The sequence below is a fragment of the Sphaerodactylus townsendi genome, linkage group LG06, assembly GCF_021028975.2.
Source record: "Sphaerodactylus townsendi isolate TG3544 linkage group LG06, MPM_Stown_v2.3, whole genome shotgun sequence".
NCBI classification, from domain to species: Eukaryota; Metazoa; Chordata; class Lepidosauria; order Squamata; family Sphaerodactylidae; genus Sphaerodactylus; species Sphaerodactylus townsendi.
The window spans coordinates 131,983,121-132,002,165 of NC_059430.1; the positions used below are offsets into that span (position 1 = coordinate 131,983,121).

The window sequence follows — 19,045 nt, forward strand, 5'->3', positions numbered from 1 at the left end:
TGGCAAAACATGACAACTGTCTAGCTTTTCCTTCTTACGAAAAACCACACCATTTGCCTTGAAGGAAACACACACGCCTCACATTTAAGCTGGCCTGAATCTGGTGTAACTGCCCAAGTTTCAGCTGAAGAGCTTTGTTTTGTTATAAGCTTATTTTATAATTGTAAATGTTTGCTAATTGTCATAATATTGTTATGTGCACTGTCTTGGGGAGCCCGATGGAGTGGAAAGGCGGCATCAAATGATTTAAATAAAATAAAAACTAGAGGGCCAGAAACCTTTTCGAGTTTATCATAAACTCTCCTTGGGGATCATTTGTGGGTCTTTTACTTTCTTTGCTGGACTGTCTCATTCCACAGAGCTACAGTCTTCTGGATGGAGAGATGTCATATGACAGTGGTGGCGAACCTATGGCACAGGTGCCAGAGGTGGCACTCAGAGCCCTCTCTGTGGGCACGCACAGAGTTTGTCATGTGGGCGGGAATCACCCCCCCCCCACACACACACACATCTAGGCTGGCCTGGGCTGCTGGGCTCGATTATTAGCATTAAACTTAAGACCTAGTTTTGGGGAAGCAGTGTAGGTAACCCTGTTAAGCGCTGTTAAACCCCACTGATTTTCATGCAAAGAACTAAAGCGCTATCCTTTACCTGGGAGTAAGCTCGGTTGCTGGCAATGGGGCTTGCTTCTGAGTAAACCCTCCTAGGGTTGTGATTCACCCATTCGAAGAGTTGCACGGTTTCTTCAAAGCAAAGCCAACGACTAGCACCAAGCTTACTCCCCAGTAACGCACGCCTCGGAGCCAACCGTTTTTTCTAAACGAAAACCTCAGTATTCAGGTTAAATTGCCGTGTTGGCGCTTTGCAATAAATAAGTGGGTTTTGGGTTGCAATTTGGGCAGTCGGCCTCGAAAAGGTTCGCTATCACTGTCATATGATGTAACCACACCAAGAAGTCCGGGCACAGGGCAACCCACCCACCCACTTCAAAATTCTTGGCTGGAGCCTTTGTTTTGTTTCTCTAGATTAGGAGTGGCTTTTGCACCCAAGGCAGAGCTGTTTACCGAAAGCGGTGTTGAGCCAGCGGGACCAGCAATTTGACCGGCAGGTTCTTCCAGTCTGGGTAGGGTCAGGGTGATTAAATGAGCGTTCTCTGTACAGGTGCCTAAGGCCACTGGAATGTGTTCAGGCCGCACCCTGTGCTGCATCAACATGACGCAGATCCCAACTGCACAACAGCACAAGGTGTTCTTGGGTAGCTCAGAAGGTCCAAGATAGGCAGGCTGGCCGGCCGGCCGGGCAGGAATTCTGCTGCTCAATTGTGCAAAATTCTTGTGCAAACACCAGTCGCATGGAGACTCCAGATCCACAGCGCAGCCTCTCCAGTTCCCAGGCAATCCCTAGTCGAGACACAAACCAAAGAGGATGGGAGGGTCAGGGAGATCTCACAAATGTAAACATGAGGCTGTTTTCCGCTGAATTAGGCTTTTGGTGCGTCAAAGTCAGTTTTCTCTACTCTGACTGGCAACAGCTCTCCGTGGTCTCTAGGAGCGGACTTTCTCATCATCTACTGCCAGATCCTTTAAATGAGGGTGCCAGGGTTTGAGCTGGATGGAAGCCGGTGCTCTGCCACTGAGCCACAGTTCCTCCCTTGAATGCCTCTGGAGATTGATGCCTGTGGAACTCCCAGGCCCTGGACCTCTTTGCAGGAGGAGGTTGGCACCAGCTTTGAACGAACTACAAAACTGCTAACAACGGGCCTTTCCCCACTTACTTTTTGCAGCGTGTTACTCTGAGCGCGAGCGATTTCCACCCCGAGGTCGTGTTCCCCACTGCCCCACGCTCTGTGCGGGGCAGTCAGAAGGTGCCGTTTTCTTCAGTGTCAGAAATGACGCACGCTGAAGGGACGTTAGAGAGCAGAGTCGGGGCGGCTGCGTTGTCGCCGCCCGGACTCGTGGGGAGCACCGCTGGACCATGCGCTATTTGGGGGCAGTAGCGCGCAGCAAACGGTAGGTGGGGAAAGGGCCAAGGACAACCAAGAAGACAAGCCCACTCAGTGTCCACCCCCGCCCCACACCTCCAGGCCTCCCCATGTGTTCAGTTCAGTCTTGACCCTGGGAAGAAACCTCTCCCCGCTCTGGTTGTTTTTAGAAGAAAACTTCTGTGACGCTTTTCCCTCTGACCTTCAAAAGACACAAAAAAGGAACCATATATTGCATAAAAGCGAGAACTGGTTCCTCTTTCAGAGAGCTGAGGAGGGGAAGTATGCATGGGGTGGTGATTTATTTCTCAGCCTTAGATGTCCATTACAACCTGGGGGAAATAATTGGACTGCCCTACCTTACAATGATGTTGTAAAGATAATTATTTGTCTCTTTTCAGTGTATAGTGAGGGAGGGAGGATCTAATTGCATTTGTGAACAGGACAAAAAATCACAATCAGAACCAGGCCTTCTGATCTCTGAAATTTCTTTATTATTTAATATCAGTTGCACCATTATTCGGCTTTTTTTTTTCTGAGATTCAGAACAGAAATACTATACCAAAGGAAATAGCAAACTTTTAAAAAAACAATTTTAGCACAGGGTTTTTTTGCAATTTTTTCCAACACATGAAAATATATTTATATATATATATATATATAATATTATTTTGGAATATTACAAAAAAGATAAATATAATATAAAATTCTGTTTTGAATAAATAAGAGTCTATAAATAGTTTTTTTGTTTTGGTTTGCATTATTACAAGGTAAACATTGAGGGCCTCTTTTACAACACACACACACCAAAAAAACAAAAACAAAACCACAACACAACAGTTATATGCGGGTGATTAAGTTTAACATGAATCTTGATTTAGAAAAGTAAAACAATTGGATTCCCCCCTTCCCCATCTCCTCCTCACTGTTCGCTGCTGGCCAGGTGCGCAAAAATGGGTGTGAAATGGCAAAGCGCACGAAGATTTCCTCGACCACAGCAGACTTTGGTTGATTTTAGCAATAATGAGGAGAGGTCTTATTTCTAATTTCAAGATGGTTTCTGAATTGGGAATCTGCAACTACCTGGAATCAACACCCCTTGCTTAGCACTCACTTTAAAAAACAGACCCTGCTACTTCTTCATGCCTATATGGAACTGCGGTGTTTTGGTTTTACGTTGCAACGGTGCAAGCAGCCCCTCGTTGTCCAGGGGCTCCGACCACACACTCCAACTTCTGATTAGCCCCACAATTGTGTAAACAAACCAGAGTCTGAAGAAAGGATGTTATTGAATTATCAGGACAGGGTTCTGATTCACAATTCCCATCAGCCCCTGCCAGCATGGCCAATTGGGCTGATGGGAATTGTAGTCCATAACATCTGGAGTGCCAAAGGTTCGCCACCACTGATCTAGAGACAACTGATCCTGCCAAATAAGCAAAGGCTGGATTCAGTCCTTGGACGCAGAATGGTTTACAACTCAGATACGCACGACTAATGCCAGGGTCTACCCTAACAGAATCTTCTACAGCAGAGACTTCTGCTGGTTTGGCCAGGATTGTCTTGTTCGCCAGCCAGCTGGTTTCAGAATCAAGTTTCTGAGCCTCCCCGTAGGTCTACTTAAAGTTTGTCCACCTGGGAAACTGAGGAAAGTCACACGAGTTCGGTTAAAGGGTAGCACCCCCTTCCTGGTGAGATTGGGAGGCCTGGGAACAGGGGAAACCGCTCCGTCCCGGCCCACACACCAAAATGCAAAACCTCTTGTTACCTGAGGGAATTTCACAGTACTTAGTCAAGAAAGAAGACTGGTTTAAATGGGGAAGGACATTAAACAAACACAAACCAGCCCTTAAGATGGTCTCTCACACTCACGCCTGTACCTTTTCCATCTTCTCAACCAGAAAGGTATTTCTGCTATATCTGCTACATAAGTAGGAATACACTAAACTGTCAACTTCCCACCCCTAGACTCAGGTGCAACTAAGGACAGGTTGGTGGAAAATGCGCAGACACCAAATGTCCCCTTCCCGATAAAAGAGACAACAGTTCTGTCTCTCCTCAGACGTGACTAAAGACTTTGGGGAAATGGGGGGGGGGGGAGATAAAACAATGTGCCCTCCTCCCCCATATTCCTCTGGGAAGTTCATCCAGGAGGTGGCAAATTTTTTAATACTGGTGGGCTTGTCTCAACGGAAGGAACTGGGCTGGGTGCTTATCCTACTGGCTGCATCTCAACTCTAGGCTTGGGCGGGAGGAAACAGTTGGAGAGGCAGATAGTTCAGCCTTGCTGGCATCTTGCTGATCGTTCAGCCTTGCTGGCATCTCGATTTTCCTCTCCATTCTGCCTCCCTGCTAACCAAACTTCTGAAGTGGCACTTTTCCTACAAGGCACAGCTTTTTTTCTTTTTTCTTTTTACCTCTGGTTATGTGATCTAAGGCAAGAAAGCCCAGAGCAGATCTTGGGCCAAACCAGCCCGATAAAGCGACAGCAGCCACCGAACCCCAATCCCTTCTCTCGGTGGCTCCCGCACTCCTTCCTTCTCACTTTCTATCAGCCTGCAAAAGAGATGAAGGAATGTGCCCGCATGCCTTCGCTTCCAGCTTATCACTGAACAGAACTTGAAGGTATCTGATTTGCTTTCTTGGCTTCTGGACGCTGCCCTGATGGAGGGGAAAGAAGGCAGGCAGGTCACGTCTAGCAGTGTTGGGGCGGGGGGGGGGGGGGGGGGGACACACACACACACACACACACAGATGAGATGCTGCTGACAGGAACTTTGGCTCTCAAGAGCTCACACCCCCAAAATCTTGTTGGTCTGTAAGGTGCTCCTGGACCCAACTCGTAACTTTTCTACTGCAGGCCAACATGGCTGCCCTTTGAAACTATCTACGTGAGCAAGCAGAAAGAATCTTGGCGCCCCGTCCAAGAGCAAAAGGCCCCCTGCTGGTCTCCCTGCCAGACACACGAGCCCCCTTCCAACTCAGCCTTCCAACCAAGTCGGGTTCTTAAAACAGCAGCCCTCTGTAGGCACTATGGGGCAGAAACGAGACGTGGAGGGCAAGGAACGGGGTCTTCTGCCCTGTCAGATCCATGCAGGGCTCATTTGCACAGCAGGATGAGAATTCACAGGCTGCCCCCACTCGGAAGAGGCAGTCAGCAGCCACCAACCAACCCCCGCCCCCCCCCCTTGAGAAAATCTTAGACAGACATCAATTGAGAAACTGATCCGTTCGAGTCCGTGCCCCTCAGTCTGAGACAGAAAGCCGGTTGAAGATAGGCAGCCGGTGAGCGCTTCCCCCCAGCCTGCTGGGGGTTGGCATCTCAAAGACCGGCGAGTCGGAGCCGCTGGAGCTGCCCAGGTCAGAGAGGGAGCTGTCGGAGGGGGTTCGAGGCAGAGCCGAGGCTGCTGAGACGGGCGTGCCGGGGGCAGCAGAGAGGTAGAGGGGGTTGAGGACGCCAGAGGACTGTCTGCAGCGGCACAAGCACCCCCTGGAGCCAGAGGTGGCCTCGCCCAGGGTGGAATTGCGAGGGACGGGCTCCGAGTTCAGGCGGCCCAACGTCGGAGAAAGGAGGTCGGGTGGCGGCGAGGTCGACGGAGCCCGGGCAAAGGAGGCGGGATCAGGGAAGCCGGGCAGAGGAGATGCTCGGAGGGCAACCGGCCCCTCGGAGTAACTGACACTCTGGCGCAGGAGCTGCGGCGAAGAGCCGGCCGAGTGGAAGCGGGCCTCCTCGGGGTAGTGGATGAAGTGGCACCGGGATCCGTAGGGGCAGTCCCCGTGCTGGAAGAACTTGTGGCACAGCACCGTCTTGTACTTGGGGTGGCGGGTCAGCGTGCGCAGCTCGGCCGTGCCGTGGGCAAACTGGCACTTGGCCCCGTACTTGCACTTGCCCGTCTCGCTGAACGTGCGGCACAGCTCCGTCTTGTACCGCGAGGAGATGGCCGTGGCCTGGGGGCCCAGCTTGAGAGGCGGGAAGCCCGGCGGAGGGGGCGGCAGGGCCTTGCCCTCGATGAGGCTGACAGAGCGGTCCGGGCGCAGAGGGGGGCGCCGGGACTCCTCGGCCATGGGGTGCAGCTGCTCAGCGCTGGGGCTCCAGTGGGTGCGCAGGGGCCAGACGGGGGAAGGGTCCCCACTGCTGTAAGGCGTGTCTGAGGAGCAGGCGGAGTGACGCCGGGAGAGGTGGCATCCTGTCGCGTCATGCTCTTCACTCAGGGACAGGTTGAGCAGGTTCTGGAGGAAGGAGAAGAAGAATGAGGCGTTAGTCCCAAAGTGTGAACCCCCCAAACGAGATGTCCCCCCCCCCCCCATCTACTCTGGTCACTTATAGCTGCTGTTAGAGGACGAAAGGGAGAGGTCAGTATCCAGATGACAGCCATGTCCAGAAACAGGGGCGGGGTGTAAAACCATTCCTCCCCCAAACCACAGTAAGTCTGGTAAGTGTGGGGAGTTTGAAAAAATGGCTGCCAGTCACTCCCCACCACCTTCACTCCCTTTGGAAGTCGGGGGGCTGTGCAGCCTCCAGGTGGGGCTGGGAGAACGCCTGGGATTGTAACTGGTCGCCAGGCAACAGTGGGGAAATGGCTGCTTTTTGGGGGGTAGACTACATGGCATCATGGCCCTCTGGAGCCCCTCCCCACCTCAAGGTTTGACCCGCAAATCCTCAACCATTTCCCACCCTGGATTTGGCAGCCCTATTATGAAGAGAGACTTCCAGCTCCGGGCACTGCCCTCCCGTCTCTGTACCAGGCCCCAGAGGTTGCCTTTTTCTCTGCCCCCCAAATTCTGTCAAATGGGGCTGGTCATCCCTGGCAGCAGGATCAAACCACGCAAAAAGACAACCTCCGGCGGCCGGGCGTCCATCCTTGGGCAGATGGTTTTGGGTGGTACAAAAGGCCAAGTGGGAATCAGTCCTCAACTGAGCCCCTGAACACTACAGAGACGGAGCCAGGGAATCCGCCCTGGTTTGAGGAAGCCCATTCGCACACTCGCAAGCCACAAAAAGCGTGCACGTGTGAATCGGCATGCCCAAGATTCTCCAACAGTGCAGCAGTGAGCACCAGTGGCGTAGGAGGTTAAGAGCTCATGTATCTAATCTGGAGGAACCGGGTTTGACTCCCAGCTCTGCCGCCTGAGCTGTGGAGGCTTATCTGGGGAATTCAGATTAGCCTGCACACTCCCACACACGCCAGCTGGGTGACCTTGGGCTAGACACAGCTTCTCGGAGCTCTCTCTTTACCTCATTAGTGTTTGTTGTGAGGGGGGAAGGGCAAGGAGATTGTCAGCCCCTTTGAGTCTCCTGCAGGAGAGAAAGGGGGGATAGAAATCCAAACTCTTCTTCTTCAACAAGATCTGGGCCCGTGTGGGGTTGTAGGATGTGATCATCCTGGCTTTCTCTCTCTCTCTCTGTGTGGGACACCGCTTCCCCCTTCTTTTCCCTGTAGAGGATTTGCTATTGTAGGGCAGGTTGTAGAAGAGGGGGGGAAGGAAAGAAAGAAACAAGAGGCTCCACAAGCAAACCAAGCATTGCGACTGAGCCGAGGGTGACGTCAGGTTGTTTGAGACATTCTGGGTAGGTTGGGCTGGAGCTATTTTTAAATCGAATTGGGGCTACGCCAGAGAGAAACAGCTGCTATGCGACAGTGGAACCAGAAGTTGGCATAAGGGGGGGGAGAACTGGGGGGGAGCATCCTCATTGGCACTTGGGTGACGCCCACTCCCTCGCTTCTTGGAGTGAGTTATTTTCAATGCACGTTTCCTCATTTCCCTGATGGGGAGATCTTTCCCCTCTGACCGCGAGATGCGGCATCCCCACCAAGGAGTTATTTTAGGCACGTCTCAGGGTAGTGGGCTCTTTGTAGTCGTCCCTGTTTGTTCTCTGTGGGTTGGGGCAGGAGAACATCCCAGCCTGCTCCCAAGCATTATTGGGTTAATAATAATAAATTATCCCCCCCCCTTCTGACATGGTTCAATCATTTATTTGAAGCCAACAAATAGCTTAAATTTTTAAACTCCAAAACACAAAAAAGCACACCTCCATGATAAATAAATCCAATTGAGGCCTGAACTCAGTGCCTTTGACAGGAGACGTGAGAATTCCTGCTTGACAAAATCCAGCAAGAAGACAGAGAGAAGCACCCCCTCCCCGCCCCTCTTCCCAGTGGAAGGCTCCCTTCATTCCTCCTTTGCAAGCTTGGCACAGGAACAGGGGCACAGCCCAGAATGTCTTGATTGTGGGCACTAAGGAAGGCAGGGGAACCAATCAGGATGGGAGGAAAAGCGGCCCTACAGACCGGTGCCAGCACTGTGGGGTCACGGGACGGGATGAGTAAAAGAAGAGGGAAAGAGGAATCAGGAAGAGGCACCAGGAAAGGGCATTAGGCTGCAGAGGATGAAGGGAGAAAACTGGGGCTGCCAGCTGGGGGCTGGGAAATTGTTGGAGATCTGGCAGAGGCGTAGCTAGGGAAAATGGAGCCCGTTGCACAATCTGAGTTTTACTCCCTTCATGTTTGTTTGTGGGTTTTTGTATTTTTTAGTGTTTTTTTCAGTTTTCAGCCTGTAGGGGGCGCAGTTTTCAGGCTAGTAGCATCAAAATTTCAGGGTATCTTTAGGAGACTCCCCTGATGATACCACTCAGGTATGGTGAAGTTTGGTTCAGGGGGTCCAAAGTTATGGACTCTCAAAGGCGTAGCCCCCATCTCCTATTCATTTCCATTGGAAACAATCGGGGATGGGGCACCCCCTTTGGGAGTCCATAACTTTGGATCCCCTGAACCAAACCTCGCCTAACTTGGGTGGTATCATCAGGAGAGTCCCCCGAAAACTCCCTGAAATTTTGGTGCTGCTAGCCTAAACACTGCGCCCCCTGCAAGCCAAAAACTGAAAACTCTAAAAAATACAAAAAACAAACGTGAAATTTTTGCTGCCTCCCCCAGGCGCGCGCCTGGTGCAACGCGCACCCCCCCTCCGGCCCCCTTGTAGCTCCACCTCTGAGATCTGGGGAGTAGAGGCCAGGGAGGGAGGGTTTTGGGGAGGGGAGGGGCTTCAGAGGCTACTGCCTCTGTGCTCCAAAGCTGCCCCCTCCCCCAGGGAAACTGATTTCTGTCCCAGGGCGATCGGTTGCAACAGCAACTCCACCGGGAGGCCGGCAGCCCTACAGAGAACTGGTCAGCACGTCGGTCTTGCCTGTCCTGCCTTTTGACCCTGCCCTTCCTGCCATGAGCTCAGGGCGGCATCCGCAATTCTCCCCTCCTCCGCTGTCTCCTCACACAACAATTACGTGAGGCAGATTAGACTGAACAATTATGACCCAGTCAAGGAAGTTCCATGGCAAACAAAAGCCACACCGGAGTCTCTCCAGCTGCGTCCCGACTCTCTAACTGCTAGGCTGCGCTTCCAGCCAGATCGGGGCTCAGGAGCTTGAAAATAAAGCAAAGCGAGGAAGCGTGGGAGCAGCGATGGGGACTCTGGGGCAATCACAAGCAGGTTTGCATCTTCGAGACCCACTGGTTTCCCTGGTCTGAGGAGGCTGCAACTCCACAGCCAGAGGGGTGCTTAAGAGCAGCAGACTCAGATCTAATGGGGAACACTGGACTCAATCCCCACTCCTCCACATGAAGCCTGTTGGCTGACCCTGGGCCAGTCACAGTTCTCACCAAACTCTCCGGGCCCAGGCAGAGGCAGAAAATGGCAAACCACCTCTTCAAAATCTCTTGCCTTGACCATGCTGACAGATCCGCATTGACTGAATGACACTTTACACACACAAATCCAGCCAGTGCCAGTCTGCTTTCTCACTGGGACATTCAACTCCTGTTTTCACACTTTCCTTCCACAAATCAAGCTCTTTTTTGCCTTTGTCATGTCGTTGTCCCCCGTTGCCTCAGCCCCAGGGGCGACAAGCCAGAGCCTCCCCCTCAAGAGGGCCCATAATTTCGGCCAGTGTTTTAACTGTCCCAAGAGCGAGGGGTTTCCATGGCTTGAGCATTTTCTCCAGACGCATTTTCCCCCTCACACAAACAGCCTGCAGTGCACAGAGCTGTGTGAACACAGGAACGGAATGTGGAGATTAGCTGACCACACACACACACACACACACGCTCACTTCCTGGACAGGCAGGGTGTGTGTGTGCCCAGAAACCGCACCCTCCTCCAGAATTCATAAGGCTTATTTGCAAGGGACATACCAAGCCGGGCTAGCCAGCCTCTCTGCCCCACACACCCCGCAGCTGAAGGGTTCGTTTAAAATGCTGTCCAAGTAAGTATGCCAAGGTCTTTTCTGTAGGTCTTCAGTTTGGAAGACAAGTTAGGGGGGGAAACCGACTCAAATGTGTTTCAAACCACAGGTGAATAATTCCCTTGGCCTATGTGAGAAAAGGAATTCCAATAAGTTTCACAGCTTTTCTGTGATGTGGCTGAAGTCTGGGGGAGAAATCCACCCCCCCCCCCAAAAAAAAAACCACCATGGGAGCAATTCCATTACAACCAAAATCTGATTTTCGCCGGAGGACGAGTACTTTTAAAGGGCCTCCTAGAATCACCCCTTTTTTCACCCTGTTAAGCTTCAACTAACTCCCCCCGAAACACACCAGTTCAGAGATTTCTCAACCCTGGAAGAATCAAGGGGTGGCAACTTTGGCCCAACCATGTGCTCCCTTCAGCAGAATCCGAGGAAGTGGGATAAATAATACAGGAGAAGGGGGAGGCGCTGCTCTGGCATTAACTGGGAGATGATTACTGGCTACTGGGGAAATCCTCCAGTGGTGTTCAGCATCCCTGATAATTCGCTAGTGCTTAATAAACCCACAGCTGACCAACTCTACCTCCTGCCCAGCTGTCTGTCAGGAAAGGCCTATCTATATAAATGGGGATTATGATTTCTAGGCCACGGAGACAGATGCAAACCTCACAGCACTGGGGCAGACTGAGCAGATGGGCCGGGCAGAGTATTTTAAGAAAGGGGAATTTAAAAAGGAACAAGATTCAACTTGCAGGCCACACGCCGGATTTTTTTTAAAAAGTTCATGAGAACATTAGCCCCTTTCTGCTTAGAGGCAGGCCGGCCGGCCGGCCGGCTAGTCTGCAGGATCAACCCAAATCAGAGTATTCCCGTCCGCCGCACCCCCCACCCTGTTTCTACTTGGGCTCCTAAATAGTTACACTCTTGTGCAACTCCAATTCATGCGCACCGCCCATTCGGTTCACCAGAGTTTGCGCAAGAGGACTTTGTGGTGGGGCTGGCCATTATTCAAAGTCCTCAAAAACACTTTGCCGGCAGAGGAGATCCACCTGCATATCCACTCGGGGCCACTCCAAAGGGCAGGGGCACACGAACTGTGCTTCAAGGCCAACACAGAGGGACAGGTGGCCTCATTTCTCCGTGCCACCCTTGACCAATGGCTGCCGGCTGAATTAAGCATTCTGCTGACAACAAAACTGTGGCTTTTATGGCTGTAAAACTGTTGTTTTTGCAGCATTTTGTTTCTACTGTAAGCTGCCTTGAGAAAGGCTGCTAGTAAAGGCTTAAATATATGAATTGAGCTGATCTTGGTGGCTGTACGAGGCCAATGCCCGGCATTATCCTTCTTGTTTCCCTTTCCCAACATTCAGGAGGGGCAGGTTTGAGAGGCAAACCCCTCCGATTAGATCTCTGGCCACACAAGGCACCGACCACGGCTGGGACGACTGTGTGGGCCACTCATTCGTTTCAGAACTTCTGCAAAACACACCTTCTCCATGGAGGCTGCTGCCAACCCCTTATCTGCCACCCCCGAACTGAACAGAAGTCGGAATACAGGCAAGTTCCCTGCCACTGACTTAGAGCACAGGGTGGGGGCCTCCACTAGTGCTACACACCTCTAAAGCACGGTATAATGCCACCGTCAGCTCCTGCTCCTTCGGTCAAGTCAACACCCCCTCCTGAACATTTTCAAGAAACTCAAAGTGTTTGATGAAGCAAGAGAAACACCAGATTTGAATCCTGGGTGTTTCTGGCAGATTAAAATCGATGCACAATTCCCAGATTTCTGGGTTGAGGGAATGGGGTAGAGGGAAAGCGTTGAGAAATGTGGATCCCAAGAGTCGATCCTAAGCACCCAGAGCCAACTTGATTTTCTTGGGAGGAGAGGAAGAGTTTTCAGATGAGGCAAAAAAAAAGTTGTCCACCCCAGCCCAAACCAAAATAATCCCTCCCCCAGTCTTCTCTTAACAGAAAAACAGGCCAGGGAAAAGGAAGGCCAAATGGCCGTCAACCTTTTTAAATAAACCTTTTGCTTCTAGAAAGATCTGTTGGACGGTTCCTCAAGCAAGCCCAATTTTTTAACAACAAACTCCTAAATCCTTATTTTTTGAACAGGGGATCCCTCGCCCAGTCGTCCGACTGCCGCTCAGAGGTCGCTTTCAGCTTTGCCTTCCTGAGACGAACCCAACCTCACCTGTTGGCAACGATTCTGCTCTTCAGCTCCGCCAAACCAAAAACATTCATTTCCACCAGACTACCATCTGACATGGCGAACAGACCTGTGTTTTACCCAGGTCATCTTTTGCCCCCTTCAAACTAAGCTGGCGTAACAAGAACTCACTCTGTCCTTGGTTTGAGCTGGGGGTGCTTTAATTCTTCTTCTCAGCCCCCCTGGCCCGAGTGGAGTGGCAGGGAGGGAGGCATTTTAACAAATAGTGGCGACATGAAATCATGCCATCCAGAACCCTGAACGCCAATCCTTGTTTAAAGTCACAAAACCACAAGGAGCAGTCTGGGAAAAGTCCGGGCAGCACACGACAACTTCGCCGATACAAAGAAGTGGCAAAAAAAAAAAAAAAAAAAAGCCATTCCGAGGGGTTTGTCAAAACCCCCCAGCCAGAGAGGTGACGCAGAACTCTGCCTAGCTCCCAAGCCTGCCCGCTTCTACAAGAGAAGCGTCTGGTGCCGGACCCTCCGAGCCCCCCGCTCCCACGGCACAAAACGGTGCCAAGGCAGGGCCGCGGACGGGGGCTCCCCGCGGGGAGGGGGGCCGTAGTTGCGAGGGGCGCGCAGGCAGGAGGGAGCCCGGGGGTGACCAGGGGCGGGACCGGAGCCTCACCTCGTACAAAGTGCTGACGTCCAGGATGGAGCTCATGGCGGGCAGGGCAGGGCTGTTGTTGCTTGCTGCTGCTGCTGCTGGCGGTGTCGGCGGCCCCGTCCGTCCGTCCAGCTGAGCGAGCGGCGCGAAGGCAGCGGCGGCGCTCTGGAGGCGCAGCAGCGCGGCCCGCCGCTTAAGTACAGCGGATCACGCAGCCGGCAGTGGGGGGGGGGGGGGGGACCCAGAGCCGCTCAGCCGCGCCCCGCCCCCGATGAGCTCATCCCTCCCTCCCCGGGAGCCGGAGGGGGAGGGCGGGGAGGCACCTGCCAGGAAAGGGCGGCGGGCGGAGCGGCACCCGAGGCACGCGGGGAGGGGAAGGGAGGAGAGCGGCTGCCAACCTCCCGGTGGCGGCTGGACACCTCCCGGAATTGCCGCTGGATCCCCTCCCTCCCCCCCAAGAGCAAAGGGCTGCATTGCTGCGCGCCCTCCTGCGCCTCCCAGGACCCTCCCCTTCCCTCCCCCAAACGGCCAGCCCCAGAGGGGGGGGGGCGGGGGCTGCCCACTCTTGGTGGCACAGAGGCCGGCGGAGTTTGCTGGGGCCACGCGGGGCTGCCCACCGCTCTCCTCCACGGAGGCCACGCAGAGAGAGGTCTTGCACGCTCTCACGCAAGCACAGAAACACATTCAGTGTCACAAATAGCCATCATCATCTCTTCCAAGATCAAGTAGAAATGGGGGTCTTTGGGGATTCAGCCCCTTCCTCGCCTCTCGGTCCCTTCCGGTTTTTCCGCAGACCCCCCCACAGGGGCTTTCCCACATTTTCATGTTCCTCAAGTGTTAACTTCTGTGCCATGTATTGTAATTTGTTTTTGAAGTTTTGACGGATATATTTTTATATATTTATTGTCTTATATTGTTTGATTCATTTTATTGTAAGCCGCCCTGAGTCCTCTAGGAGATTTGGCGGGGTACAAATGTAACAAACAAAGGGTGCTTTCCATCTGTGGAGCTGCAGGTAGACTGCCCCTGGCCTGGGGAGGTTCTGCCGGGCTCGCCGGGCTCATGTCTCTCTTTTGCATCAGGGCCTCACAGTTAAAGGGCAGGGACGCAGCCTTCAAGACCTACCAGATTTCCAGGGTATAACCCTTCCAGAAGCAAAGCTCCCTCCGTCCAACAGGCTGGTGTCTTAAGCATGTGCAGAGTGCACAAACTGCACGCGCTCTTCATCTGGCAACCTGGTCAATCTCGACGGGGTCCCAATTGAACTCCGGTCGTGCTCCTCTGCTGCGGGCCGGCCAAGGCAGCCGCCCACCTGGCACCATTAGGAGGGGTTTCAGTAACAAATGGGACCCTCTAATGAGGGGGGAAACCCAATTGGTGAAAATCCTGGCAAGGAAGCGTGCTCCTTCAACCTTGCAGGATTACTGATATCTCCCAAAAAGGCCCTGGTCGGGAGGTTGGGGTGCCCCTCGCATGGCTGGCGGGTGGCCGGGTGATGTGGGAAAGTCCCATTCAGCTTCCTGTGTACTTAAGGATACCATTTAGCAAAACAGAGTCACTTTTGAAATCGAAAGTGCACCGTCAGGGTTGCCAGGTTGACATCAGCAACTGGATCCAGTCCAAACAAATACTGGGAGGGGGGTTCCTGGTGGTGGAGACGGGGCTGTTCCTGCCTTGGAGGGCTAGGAGCTGGGACCCCTCTACACCCAGGTCCTGGAGGGTTCACCCACTCCCCAAATCCATCCAGGAGAATGGCAATAAGGAAGGGCAAGAGGGGCCAAGGAAGGAGGGGAAACAATTTCCAAAGGACCTTCAATGTCAAGGGCTGCACCACAAGAAGTGCCCCTTGCGGTAGCCCAGCAGAGAAATGGTGGGGGAAGTTTTGCATTGAAAAATGAAAATTTCTCCCCAGAAATGACAAAGAGCTGCTGGACAAAGGAGCCAGGGAGAGCCGCTGCCAGAGCCCAGCCTGATGTGTAGGGCTGCCAACTCCTAACTGAAGAAGAAGAAGAAGAAGAAGAAGAAGAAGAAGAAGAAGAAGAAGAAGAAGAAGAAGAAGAAGAAGAAGAAGAAGAAGAAGAAGAAGAAGAAGAAGAAGAAGAAGAAGAAGAAGAAGAAGTTTGGATTTATATCCCCCCTTCCTCTCCTACAGGAGACTCAAAGGGGCTTACAGCCTCCTTGCCCCTCCCCCCTCACAACAAACACCCTGTGAGGTGGGTGGGGCTGAGAGAGCTCCGAGAAGCTGTGACTAGCCCAAGGTCACCCAGCTGGCGTGTGTGGTAGTGTGCAGGCTAATCTGAATTCCCCAGATAAGCCTCCACAGCTCAAGCAGCAGAGCGGGGAATCAAACCCGGTTCCTCCAGATTAGATACACGAGCTCTTAACCTCCTACGCCACTGCTGCTCCTGGGAAACTGGGAAACACCTGGGGGGTTGCGGATAGACACTGGGAAGGGTGGAGTTGGGCAGGGACGTAGGTATAGATTTTTTATGGGGGGTTCGGGGTGCGGGGATACGCCCCCACTCACACCTGGGGCCATGGCCATGCCTCCCCAAGCCCCCACCCCCGGCCTCAGTGCTTATAAAAGCAGCTCTCTGAGGCCAGGGACAACAGACTCCCCTGCCCCCCCCCCAGCTGGGCTCCCAGCTGGCAGCCTCTTCTGTCCTCTCCTCTGGGCAGAGGCGTAGCTAGAGAAAATGGAGCCCGTGCAAAAACTGAGGTCCCCCCCCCCCCATTGGGCTGCTGTGGTGCTGGAATCCACCCCCACACAGTATCACTTTCAATGGTGTTTAAACTAGGAAGCCCAGATTCTCCTTTTAAATCCACCTAAGAGGGAGAATCTGGGGTCCCCAGTTAAAACAACATTGAAAGTGATGCTGTTTTGGGGTGGATTCTCCCCCACGCTGAAATATCTTAGCTCCCATTGGAAAGAATGCGGGATGGGGGCATAACTTTGGACCCCCTGAACCAAACCTCACCAAACCTGGGTGGTATCATCAGGAGAGTCTCCCAACAAATCCCTGAAACTTTGGTGCTGCTAGCCTAAAAACTGCACCCCCTGCAGCCCATAAACTGAAACAACACTAAAAAATACAAAAAAACACACAAACGGAGGGTGGAGCTTCGGACATGTGGGGGGGGGGGTTGAACCTTGAGTTGGAGTGAGGGAAAGACATCAGCGGGGCGTCAGGTCATTGAGTCCACCCTCCAAAGCAGCCATTGTCTCCGGGGGAATGGAGATCAGTTGCCATTCCAGATTTTGAAGCCCCATCTGGCAACCCTACGTGAGAAGGAGCCTGGAGGACTTTCAGTTTTGAAACTGGCCCCGTCTGTGTTTTGATTTCTTGTTTCTCAGGTGACTGTGCTCTGAGTCATCGCTGCTGCCTGGAGGGCTCCTGTAAGGTCTTTGCCGAGAGGTAGAGAGAACATATCTCTGGAACCTTCCGCTTCTCGGTTGGTCTAAAATAACTGCAAAGGCAAAGGGGAAGTGCAAAGCACAGTGCACGGGCAAACTGGGCTCCTGTGTTTCCCCAATACTGAGTGCTGCCTCTGCACTGCGGAAATTGAGACGGCACAGAAATTTGCTTTCCACACTGTTTGCACTCTCGTGGCTCCTCAGGGCTCTCCAGGGGTGAAGACACCATAAAAGGTGATTCAGCGCTTACACACCGTCATGAGATAGGGGCAAGATGGGGAATTCTTTGATCCATTTCAAAACAAATGTCCTTGGAGAGATTGTTTGTGGGTTGGGGCACTCACTGAAGTGGCTTGGCCACATGAGAGAGATATCGACACGTGAGACTCATATGGTGGTGGCAACACTGTGGTTTTGTCAACTGACCTCCAAACTCAACAAAAGCAAAATCCATCTTTGAAACCTCCATAATAATTGGGGAGAGAAGATCTACTTTTTATTTTATACTTATTATTTTATAATTGTTTTACACTGAAAGGGGGGAATATTAAATCTTCATCCCTTCCTCCTCCTCCTCCTCCTCCTCCTCCTTCTTCTTCTTCTTCTTCTTCCGACTTTTGAATCCAAATGGACAAAGTGTTGGCACATAACATCATGTTTGAGGACAAGAAAGTGACCATCATTGACATAGAAATACCTGGTAACAGCAGGGTCAATGAAAAAGAACATGAGAAGGTCACTAAATACCATGATTTTAAAATCAAGACTCAGAGACTATGGCACAAACCAGCTGAGGTCATCCCACTGCTGAAAACATGTGAAACACCTCCACATAGACAAAAATCAACATTTGTCTGCTGGGATCCCCGAAAATACTACGCCAAAACATTACAATGTCCTCTAGGCCTCAGGGTGAGGCTTGAATTGTAATGAAAGGCCAACAACCAACTAAAGAACTGGTAGCTTTGTCCCAGCTAGAAATGAGAGAGCTTCAGCTTTCGAAATGGTGGCTACATATTGAAAAAAAGATCTTTTCCTTGGGCTTCTCTTGGGAGGCCCTACAAATGCTCACCGCTCCGGAGATTTACCATCGCTTAAAGACTAGATTATTTGATCAAGAGTACCAATTTCTCCTGAGCAAAGCGCAAAGCTCTTGCTCTCCAATATTCTTTTGGGATTATCCCGTCAGAAATCTAGCCCTGCTATATACCTGCAACAACTTATTAATTACAATTGCAGATGGGTCATGACTAGAGCAAGGTGTAACTCTTTTCCGTCAGTACATCTTCAAGGTCGCTTCTCTGGTATTCCACAAAATGAGTGTTGCTGTCAATTTTGTCCTGATACAACTAATGCACTTTCTCATATTCTGCTTCATTGTTCAAAATACAACAACATCAGAACTGATTTGAGAACTGTATGACCAACAGGATTTATGCTCCTTTCTGATAAAATAAAAATGGCTAAGCTTCTAAATAACTCTAATGTTGAAATCTCTGAAGCTGTTGCTATATTTGTACTCTGTGTACTGCAAGTTGAGCAATAATGATCTTTTTATTGTATTTGAAATTCTTGGCACCGGTTTTTTGCCTAATAAAGGTTTTGGATTTGGATTTAACTGGTAGCTGTGAGATTAAATAATAATAAAATAATAATACATTGACCAAAATGTGTCTTTTCTAATTATGGGCTCAACTGGTATGGTGGCTAGGGAATATTCATGAACATTTCAACTTCCATATTTTTTTCCCAAGAAGCAAACAACTAGCTGGTTGAAAGTCCAATCAGTTAGTGAATAGCATGTGAAATTTTCAGCAAGCTAAGGTCCCCCACCTGGGAGCCCACTTTGAGCAATTTCAGAGGGGGCAAGGTAGAAGGAACACCCTCCCTCGTACAATTCAAGAGTTAAATTGCAAACGTGGGCACAGTTGGTTCTGGTGGGTTTTCCGGGCTGTGTGGCCGTGGTCTGGTGGATTTTGTTCCTAACGTTTCGCCTGCATCTGTGGCTGGCACCTTCAGAGGTGTATCACAGAGAAAAGTCTGTTTCTCACTGTGTCTAAGTGAGAAGGGGAAAGTTTAGTGTGGTATCTTGTCCATGTCCCAGGGTGGGGAACCAATCATTAACTGTTTGGGTGGAATTTGCTATGCAAAAGTGTGGTTGAGTGCACTGTATTGCGGGTGGGATTATCAGTGGGCACAGTTCTTTCCTCTCTTCAGCCTCATAAAAATGCAGAGGTCAAAGGGTCACTTGCCTTGTTCAAGCAAAGCAGTTTGTGTTGTTGCTTAACATAAAACAGTAGAACTTAGGCCCACATAGTGGTTTGTAACGACTGTTGTGTCGCTTGAGAGCACAGGAACGATCCCCTCTAATCCAAAATGCCACCAGAGGACCTGGCAGAGAGTGGGGCTATTTAAGAAGTGGAGTTATTGAGTGTGTTTGTGTGTTCCGCTGATGGTACTCCTTGAGCCTTTTGAAATGACTGGAATGTGACGTAGACTCTCAGCGTGTGTTATGTGTTATGGGGTCTGTTTACACCATCTTGCATCACCGCAAACGACTGGCTGAAGGCTGCCATAAATGGGTTTGCCGCAGGG

At 51.5% G+C, this 19,045-nt stretch overlaps 1 protein-coding gene across 2 annotated transcripts; it reads right to left on the reverse strand.

The window, feature by feature from the left end:
• Window positions 1-496: 496 nt before the first annotated feature.
• Window positions 497-13,249, reverse strand: ZFP36 (ZFP36 ring finger protein). Of its 2 annotated transcripts, XR_007244911.1 has the most exons (3): window positions 13,057-13,249; window positions 4,714-6,211; window positions 497-511 (listed from the first exon to the last, which is right to left on the reverse strand). XR_007244911.1 is itself a non-coding variant. In XM_048502111.1 (2 exons), the coding sequence occupies exons 1-2, from the start codon at window positions 13,090-13,092 to the stop codon at window positions 5,228-5,230; spliced, it is 1,020 nt and encodes a 339-aa protein (XP_048358068.1). In that variant the 5' UTR covers window positions 13,093-13,249; the 3' UTR covers window positions 4,334-5,227. The 2 variants fall into 2 exon arrangements, 1 of the variants encoding a protein (XP_048358068.1); XM_048502111.1 differs by lacking the exon at window positions 497-511 and having other exon boundaries at window positions 4,334-6,211.
• Window positions 13,250-19,045: the final 5,796 nt, after the last annotated feature.